This window comes from Zonotrichia albicollis, chromosome 6 (assembly GCF_047830755.1).
Source record: "Zonotrichia albicollis isolate bZonAlb1 chromosome 6, bZonAlb1.hap1, whole genome shotgun sequence".
NCBI lineage: Eukaryota > Metazoa > Chordata > Aves > Passeriformes > Passerellidae > Zonotrichia > Zonotrichia albicollis.
This window is the reverse complement of record NC_133824.1, coordinates 54,840,223-54,849,742: the sequence shown is the minus strand read 5'-3', so window position 1 is coordinate 54,849,742 and position 9,520 is coordinate 54,840,223. Positions and strand designations below refer to the sequence as shown.

At 39.8% G+C, this 9,520-nt stretch overlaps 1 protein-coding gene across 5 annotated transcripts in view; it reads right to left on the bottom strand.

Moving 5' to 3' along the window:
* Positions 1-840: 840 nt before the first annotated feature.
* USP47 (ubiquitin specific peptidase 47) overlaps positions 841-9,520 on the bottom strand; it is a 50,420-nt gene continuing 41,740 nt past the window's right edge. For all 5 annotated transcript variants that reach the window (XM_074543843.1, XM_074543841.1, XM_074543842.1 and 2 more), the window contains 8 exons: positions 8,582-8,757; positions 8,339-8,419; positions 7,216-7,331; positions 6,400-6,518; positions 4,806-4,936; positions 3,435-3,482; positions 3,215-3,345; positions 841-2,260 (listed from right to left, as the gene is read on the bottom strand). In XM_074543843.1, the coding sequence (XP_074399944.1) occupies positions 2,086-2,260; positions 3,215-3,345; positions 3,435-3,482; positions 4,806-4,936; positions 6,400-6,518; positions 7,216-7,331; positions 8,339-8,419; positions 8,582-8,757 (977 nt within the window). In that variant the 3' untranslated portion in view covers positions 841-2,085. The remainder of the gene's footprint in view (positions 2,261-3,214; positions 3,346-3,434; positions 3,483-4,805; positions 4,937-6,399; positions 6,519-7,215; positions 7,332-8,338; positions 8,420-8,581; positions 8,758-9,520) is intronic.

The following is a 9,520-nucleotide window of genomic DNA, read 5'->3' as shown; positions in this document are numbered from 1 at the left end:
TGATCCATTTCTCTCTTCCAAAAGCTCTAAGGATGCTTTACCAGTCTCTACCTGTAGTAATTGGTAGTTCAGTGAAGTTCCCTACCCAGGGGATGGCATTTCCCTCTCTGCTCCCTTTGCCCCCACTTCCAACCTCACCTGTGTTGGCCAAGAGGCAGCACAGCCCAGTACACAGAGGAATAATGAGGGAATGCCTCTGCAGTGCCTGCTTCCCCAGCTGCCACATCCCACACGTTTTTAGGGAATGCCTCTGGGCAATGCCTGCTTCCCCAGCTGCCACATCCCTCAGCGTTTTTAGGGAATGCCTCTGGGCAATGCCTGCTTCCCCAGCTGCCACAGCCCTCAGCATTTTTAGGGAATGCCTCTGCAGTGCCTGCTTCCCCAGCCCTCAGCGTTTTTAGGGAATGCCTCTGGGCAATGCCTGCTTCCCCAGCTGCCACATCCCCCACGTTTTTAGGGAATGCCTCTGTGCCGTGCCTGCTTCCCCAGCTGCCACAGCCCTCAGCGTTTTTAGGTTGCTGCAAGGAAGAACTGAAGGTTCTGTTACTGAACATCCCTTGCCCACTGGAGCAGAATTTAGCTGCCAGTCATACTTGGAACTTGGAGGTTCCACTGGTGAGAAATTGAGTTCTGGGAAAGGAAACTCAGAGTTGAAGCAAAGTGTGGTGTGAATGTAAAGAGGAGCAGCAGCCAGGCCATGAACCAGTTCCTGCCACACTCTGTACATGGATGGGGTGTGCACGTACACACAAACACACAGCCTTGCAATTCCACCACTGCCTTGGGAAGTCTGTATTTCCATGAAACAATTCCATAATTTTTAAAATAAAACACACAGCATTTAATGATTAAAATAACACAACAGAATGAACAAATGTTTTATTGGCATGTTCATTGTTGTAAACAGCATCTGGCATGAAAAAGTTTACCAAAATCTTTTGATTGTTATAAATTAGGTGGTTTTTCCAAAAACTATGGAGAATTGTTCTCTATTGATCTTTATGGACCAAAGCAAAAACTTGCTGTTCCTAGGCTTTGCAATGAAATCATGTTGACTGCATCAGTCTTTGCACCACAGCCTGAACTACCGAGTTCGTACGTTGAGGTGTTAAGAGGTTGCCCCAATATTTGACTACATAGAGCTATGGAATCAACTCTGGGAAAAAATAAACCGACTTTCAGCAGGTGGAGAAGATGCAAACTTGTAATAGTCTTAAAAACAAAATGTACAAAAAGTAGCAGAACAGAACAGAAACTTCATTAACAAGGGGAAGTACAACCCTAAAGTACCCAGCATCGTCAAACATAAAATGAATACAAATTTAAATAGGCAACTATACTTCCAAATGTACACAATGAATGTTGATATGTGTAAAGAATAGCATGGTAAATAGCTGAACTGCAGTTCTGGTAAATGGATAGGGCAGATTTTATTTACACATTGAACGCAATACACTAGAGCTGCTCATCGGTAACCTATTAAAAACCACTTTACCTTACAACAGCACTTCTGCAAACAAACAAGGCCTGCCAGCAGCTTCCTGCAGGCACTCTCTGACCCCCTGTTTTATGGAAGAATATTCTAAAACCTGACACTTGCAGCACTCCCACGCCCGGCCCTTCCCCGCCGCTGTCCTAGAACCAATGAGTTAACATCTACTCCAGACTCTCTGATGAGGTAATGCGTGTATCAGTGAAACAAACAGAGAAAAGGATTCTTTCATGGCCTTTGCACAGCTTTTATTATTAAGCTATGAGTATCCTGTTGGAGGCTAGTTTCACTAGCTACTATGTGCACACTGTCCTCAACAATTTCCACTCGTTTCCCTCCCCGCCCACTTTTGAGTTCTAATCTTTTATTTGCACATCCCTTTTAGCTTTACAGTACATGTGACTCTAGTGCACAACATGATTCCAAGTCCCACGGTGGCCAGCGGGCGCTGCCTGCGGCCGGCCCCGCCCGGCTGTGCTGGTGTCAGCGCTTTACACCTAATGAATGTCCTGCCGTAATGGCACTACACAGTAGTAGTGAACCTTTTGATTGGAAACAAAAAAAATTCCCCAGGGAAAATGCTATAGCAAGTATCAGTCTTGAGTCAAATCTTTATTTGGTGCTCCATCCAGATAAATTTTTAGTGCTTTTTCTTTACGGGGAGAGTAGGTTACCCGGTGTCCAGTTTTCTGGAGTCTGCTGCTTTCTTTTTTCATCAGTTCATTTCTTTGCTCATCTGTTAATTCCATTAATTCTTCAGTTTTATCCCTAAAATGTAAACATATGTTCAAATTCAGATCAATACAGTAACCACAAGTAGACTTCTGGGGTTTTTTTTCAGCTTGGAGCAACTTAATAAAAACCACAGCTAAGCATAATATTTCTTAGGGATTGCTTTATTCTGCAGGAACAGGCAATGTGTCCAAACCTGCTTTTCCAGCAGAAACATTCAGTGTTCTGCCTGACTACAAACCAGGGCAAGAAACAAGCCCATGCTCCTCCATCTCCCTTACATTACTCCTGTTCTTTACAGACAACCTCAGCTCTGCTTTGCTTTTGGTCTCAGTGCCAACAGCTGGAAGCAGTGACAGCCAGCCCTCACCAGATGTTCTCCCAGGTCATTTTCGTCAGGACCAGCACATTATTAACCAGCTGGTTTTCCCCACCTCACATGCAATTATGCAAATTTCCACAGCAATGTGTCCATGAGGCTGCCCCACCAAGTTTAGGAGAATGACAATATTCAAGCTCTCAGTCCTCAACTCCTGCCCTCAGCTGATCAACATTTCCCACATTAACAGAATTTTTAGCATAACAGGCTTTTTAAAAAGAATCCATACTAATTTCTCAAAGGAATAAACTCAGACAATAAAATCCTTGCTCTCCAAAACCTACAGCAAGACTCTCACTAACTCCACACGGGATATGGTTCTATTTTAAGAAATTAAATCCAGATACACACTCAAGCATAACAACTAGCTTTAATTTCAGTGGTTCAGGAGGGAGGATTGAGTAAAAAGACACAGTTCTTGTCTTCTTAACCTTAATTAATATTCAGGCTTTTAGGAAGCTGAGGAGCACAAATATTTCAGCTGAATGTTTCAAACCTTTTCTTTAAGGTAACAAAGAGTATTTTATGTTCCTGTCCATTACATCACCCCACAAATGTTAACCACAGGAGGTTTTTTTGCACTGTTTATTATACTGTAATGAAATACATACCTATAAAATATTACTGCACCATCATCACAAATGTACAGGGGCCAGACATTCAATGTAGATACTTTTGGATTCCAGTCCAAGTCTTGATGAATCTCTAGTATGGAAATGTCACAGGGAAAGGTTCCTCTACCCTGAAAAAAGCAATTACTCAGTGAATACAATAAAACTCAATCACACATCTGTGCTATTAAAGGGTAAAAAACCATAAAATTTTACTTACCTTTGCAAATTCAATGTTTTCTAAGGGTATTCCACTTATTTCACTTAGCTGTGAAGAGAAATGGTAGATTTAATACTATTCCAAAGCAACATTACAGTGACTACATAAAGTGAACAGCTGCCAAGTCTAGAAGTGGAATTATCTGCAAGTCCTCCAATGCACAAAACTGAAGTGACAAGTACACATTCTTAACATTTCTGACGTTACCAGTGTGTCACAAGTGACGCTTGCTGTGACAGTATTTCATCACACTTCTCTTAATACTAAAGGGGAGACAAAAAAAGTTCATAGAAACAATTAATTCATAACATTCAAGTTCCAAGATACAGAGAGACCAAGTGCCTCAAGTGTAACCCTGTGCCACATGGAAGGTGTTATCCAGTCAATCTGGGAGAGGCACAGCTGGAATGTATGCATGGCTAAACCCACCTGCACACACCTGCACTCCTACCAGAACTTTAAGAAAGAAAATTGCTCCCTGCACATCAATTCTTAAGGCAAGAAAACAAGGCAGCCAACTCCTTCTTCAGACACAAGTGAGGAGGAATTCTTGACTGCATGCAAGAACCTGTAGTTATGACTTCATTTCTACCTGAGGAATGCAAGAAAGCAGCCCATAGCTTAATCTGTACAACACAAACCCAGCCTGTGAACTACCACCCCTAATTTATGAATTCTCAGGGTCACTGACACCACCATTTTTACTGGCCTCAACATCCAAGATGGCCTCCTAACAATTGGGTATTGCCATGTACAAATAAACATTTCTCCAAGTGTGGAATCCTGTGATACATTGAATTAACAAAACAGTTTCAGATTTCTGCTGGCATGACACAGGTCTGCTTACCTGTTAGATCACCCTGACCTTGAGTAAAACCAAACAATACCACAGCCACACTTCTTTCCAACCAAAACATAGTTCAGCCTACTTGATACAGCAACAGTTGTCAAATTCAAATAAGAGGAGGCTGAAAGGTTTGGTATTTTGGAATAACAAAACATGAGCTTGAAAAAACACCAAGAGGCAATAGCTCAGCTTTTCTTTCTTTTCTTTTCTTTTGGGGCAATAGCTCAGCTTTTCTTTCATGTGTGTTTTATAAGGGACAAAGGTGCTATTAAGCTGCTTAAACTTCAAGATGTGACTTCTGTTTTTTGCATGTATTCACTCAGATACTTTCAGACCAGATCATTAGGTGAAACTAAGAAATATGTGGTTTGGTAATGGGATGGGATAGGTTATCAGTTCCCAGGGAAAAATAATCACCATGCAACAAGATTTTTGGGGTTGTGACACCCTTGTGCTTCCCACCAGAGAACATCAATAAGGCTCTTGGTCATCACAAGAAACTTGCATCATATTACACATTTTACCTTCTCTTTTAGTTCTTCAACACTGCTGCTTTCTAGTACTACTTCCTGGAAAGAATCTAATTTCATCTCTGACGGCCTCCATCGTCTTGATAAAACAGCAAGTTGTGACATGGATTTCATCTTTTCTACTCCTAGCGAAGAAAGAGAAATTTTTTGTATTAACACTGCAAAATATCCTATTTTAAATTAGAGCATAGCTTAAAGATACTTTAATATGGAAGACTGCCCTAGAGATACATGCACAAATCAAGTAACCCAGCGTGCTGCAAGCAGTTCACTTGTGAAAAAGGGGAAGAGGAAAGGACTATGATTTAGTTGAAATTTTCTGTTACCAGCTCCTATGAATGAATTTTTCATGGGCAGAATCTCTTTGAAGCCATAGGGCAGTTGCCATAAAGCCCAGCTCAGTTATCCATGGCAGATTTATCCCCCTAACCAGAGGCTGACTCCAGATCTGGCATCTGCACAAGCCCTTCCTCAGCTATCTGGTATTCCTTCATGTGCTTCACCTCCTTTACCAAAATAAGCTTTTCCCTTTTCACTTCTAGATTTCCCTCACCAATTCTACACTTGTTACTGAAATAATCTTTTCACCCACCACCTTCAAGAGTTTTAGTATATGCTGCCTCCAGCCTTTTTATACCTTGTTCCAGGTTTCAGAGCTGTCTCTGGCTGATGGAACAATACTGTTTATATTACAATTAGATAAGCAGAAATGATATCCAAGGGCTGATTGATTTTTTATTTTTAATTAGCCTATAATTTTATCATCTAGCATGCAGAACATGAGGATTAGACATTTATGTCTAACATTACATGCTTGTTTTGGTGGAAACTTGCAGAACACTTGGAAGCCCTGTGATCTGCAAGGTGAGTTAGGTGGGCTCCAGTGTCTGAAGCTGTATCTCCAAGACCTACTCACTACAGAAACAGTACAGCAGGAGCTGAACAAAATTTTTTAATAAAAATTTTGAACTGTAAAGTCTGAACTACAGCAGGAGCTGATACATATGTCCATAGGAATCTGCAGGCTTCCTGAATCTCCAGGTTCATTTCAAATTTTGATACATTCATTGGCATAATTCTATTAAAACTGAAAATACCAGAATTGAACACAGCTCCCAAAATACTTGACTAGGAGCTAAGTGAGACTTCTTAAACCAGGTATGCCTAGGAAGAAAATTCCTGAGTGAATGGAATTCACATTCCTCATCTATACAATAACTGCAGTACCTGTTAATCTAGAGGCCAAAGAGCATGGCCTATTTTTCTTACCCTTAAATTACTTTTGAATTCAGAATCAAAATTTTAAGTGTATATGCAAAGGAATGCTTAAGAAATGGCATAATTTAAATTATATTTAAGCAGAATTTCAGAAACATTCTGCTCTCTAATCTTTGATTCCAAAATTCTTTTGATGAACAGAAGCTTTGGTTCCAAATTCCTTGACAGAAGTGTTTTCAATCCTGTCTGAAAATTACTAAATGACTGAACTGCTGTGCCAACTTAAATTATACAAATGCATTATGTATCTGCATGCACATATTTCAGCTACCTAGTCATCACTAATACTAATTTAAAAATAAATCATTACCATCAAGTATTTCTAAGAAGACCTCCCAGTTGCTGGAAATATTGATATCTTCTTCATAGATATGATAATCCAGAAACACAGTGCCTGGATTCTTCCAGGTTTTCTTTCGTAGGCGAAACCTATAAATACATCACAAAAAACCCCAGTGAGTTTCTATCTGCTCATGAACACTTAGCACTGGCAGAGATCAAAACTGAGTATTTTCTGACAAAACTGAAATACTACAACTCATTGATTCAAGGCTTGGTGAAGTTTAACAGGAACAAGTTCAACGTTCAGAAGAAATCCTGACAGCAGGGTGTCACTGCTGGCTTAGTGCTGAATCATCCACAAACACAAGGGAAACAATTCTGTATTGCACTTGTTCAATGCAGGAAATATGTAGGGATTTAAAGGAAGAAAACCATTTCCTAATTAGGGATTACCCAATTATGGTAAAGGGCAGACAGCCCAGATCAGTGCTGTGCACACACACAGTGATGCTGCACAAGCAGTTTGCTGCAGTGATCTGTGCTGGGCTTGCATGTAGAGAGCGGGTGGCTTTTTTAAAAACTTAATATCTCCCTTTCTGAAGGAAATCATCATTAGAGAGATCTCAAGCTGCAGATATATTGCAGGCAATTCTATGTCAATGTTATCCCCTACAGAATTCATTTTGTGTGAGATGAAAGTAAAGAATTGCTGAATTAGTGTTTGTATTCACAAACTGACTCAAAGACCACAGCAATTTATTTCTGCTTCTTTCATTATTTTCTTTCTTCACAAGAGGAAAGAAATCCCCAAACACGTTTTAAAATGATATTTCATCAGGTTTACCTGTCAATTGTCAAGTCTAGGCCACACTGTTCTCGAAGCTGAGGAAGCAGCTCCTCTTTGGACTGTCGGACAGTCATTCCTTTAGCAAAAACTGCATCTAGAAGAAACTTGCATGGCTGTGAACATAAATAAAAAGAGATAAAGGACAGAATTCTTTCAAACAGAAAACTGTACCGCTGTTTATGCCTTGTGACCAGTCCCATCCACATGGCAAAAAGTTCAGCAAGCTTCTTGTTAACAAGGCAGGCAATGAATTCACTAATATGGGGTGGAACTAATTAGTGTAGCAGCAGCCCTTTGGCAGGACACTCCAACCCTCTGCCTGCCTGTGCTGTTAATGCTAACCATCACATTCACATTCCACACAATGGCAAAGGAGCTTTCAAATTAAATAAGCCACATCATCATAAAAATGCCATTTGCTTGGCTTTCATGATCAGAGACAGCTCCATCCATGGAAGTTACTTTTAAATTTATCTTCTTCCTTGCTTTAGCAGTTCAGCTTAGTCTCTTATCCATTATTAATACATCTGCATTTTTGTCCAAAAAATAAAATTGAAGTGCATACAAAGTCAACTTGTAAAGACTGCAATCTATCCAGTCCACAATCTATATAACCACTTCTGTATTTTTCAGGTCCCAGAAGATGTAACAAGCTTATGAGCTGCCTTACTGCAGGAGGCACTTTTGTTTCAGCCTTGCCTTATGCAGAGGGACCATTATCCAGATAACCCTCCTGACCAGCACTATCTGCAGCACATGAATGGGATGAATTAGATCAGTTCAGCATCACTGGAAACCACAGCCACAAGCAAACAGTTTCTTCTTTGGAGAGAAGGCTACATGACTGTCACACATTTAAGGGAAACAAAGGAACAATTCACTTGTCCTCCATTTACACTACAGAAACAGAGACACTTGAGAGACAGTGTAAATCACATTCCAACTGCTTACTTGGAACAGAAACAATCTCTTAACTTCCTCTCTAAATCCTTTCTATATCCCTTGTGGAGAAATATGAAGAAAAGGAGTTTCATTTTTTCCCAAGATTTCGAAGCAAAACCTCGGCCAAGGCACACACCAATATTTTCATGAATCAGCATTGAAACATCCAATGCCTTACCTCAGGCTCATTTACCAAGAGTTGATAGACTTTGACTCTGTATTCACCCTTCTTAAGGGCTCTTCCAAGTCTAATAGTTATCTAGAATGCAAAAGGAGTATCTGTTAGAACTGGTATCAAAATCAGAATTGTGTTTTGTAACGGGCTACCAAGACCAAAAAGAATTCTTTCACCTGTTACAAATTAACTTTATCTATATTGTACCAATATACTTTCAATGATTCAAAATAACTTCTAAACAACCTTATTGTCATCAGAAAATGATGAAAGGGTCTCATTCAGCCGAACACTCTCAAACTCTTGATTGCTGGCATAGACTCTAAAGACTTTGAAGTGAGAAGATGGAACTCCAACAAAAGGCTCCAAGTGTTGCTTGAAGGCAGACAGTGTAATTCTTTTATCAACATGCACCATCAGCCCTAAGCAAAAATAAAGATAAAAATGATATGAAACACCTTGCTACAACAAAAAAAACACTCACATACAATTTCCATATATTCAGAGTTAGCACTTGCAGCAAGAGTACTGAAAAGCCTGAATTATGGTTACTGGCTACATTTACACTTTATCTAATGATGTTATCATAACCTTTAAAAACTTTTCTATATTTTAAGTGGTTATGGGCAGATATTTCTGGGGGACACAGCAGTTGAGAAAACAAGCAGAATTCCATGGAGCAACTGCTAAATCCTCCTCCAGCTTTCTCTGCCTCATAGGACAGGGAGCTGCTTTGGTGCTGGGACTGGCTGGGCACAGGCCACCCAACCCCTTCTATATTCCTTCCAGGCTTTCAGCATTAAAAAGGTCAATTCTGTGTTCTGGAAGGCCACAGGCTATCACAAGACAAGCTCAAATCCAGATTAAGGGACTTTTTCATGGAATAATGTTGTAATTAAGGAAAAACTATAGTAACATTAAATTCTGGAATGTAAAGGGAATAGTTTACCTTTAGAAATTGTTTTTCTTAATACATGAAATTTGTACTACACTACAAACTATATCACGATTATGTAACTTCACGACACTCTAGAATAAATTATCCAGAATACTGAAGTGAACAAATAAATTATTTGAATTATATTAAAAATAAAAGCAAGCTTTCCCCTCAGGATAATTGTTATGTGTACTATGATAACATCAAAATCACCACAAACAAGTAGTTCCTGAATCCAACTAGACCAA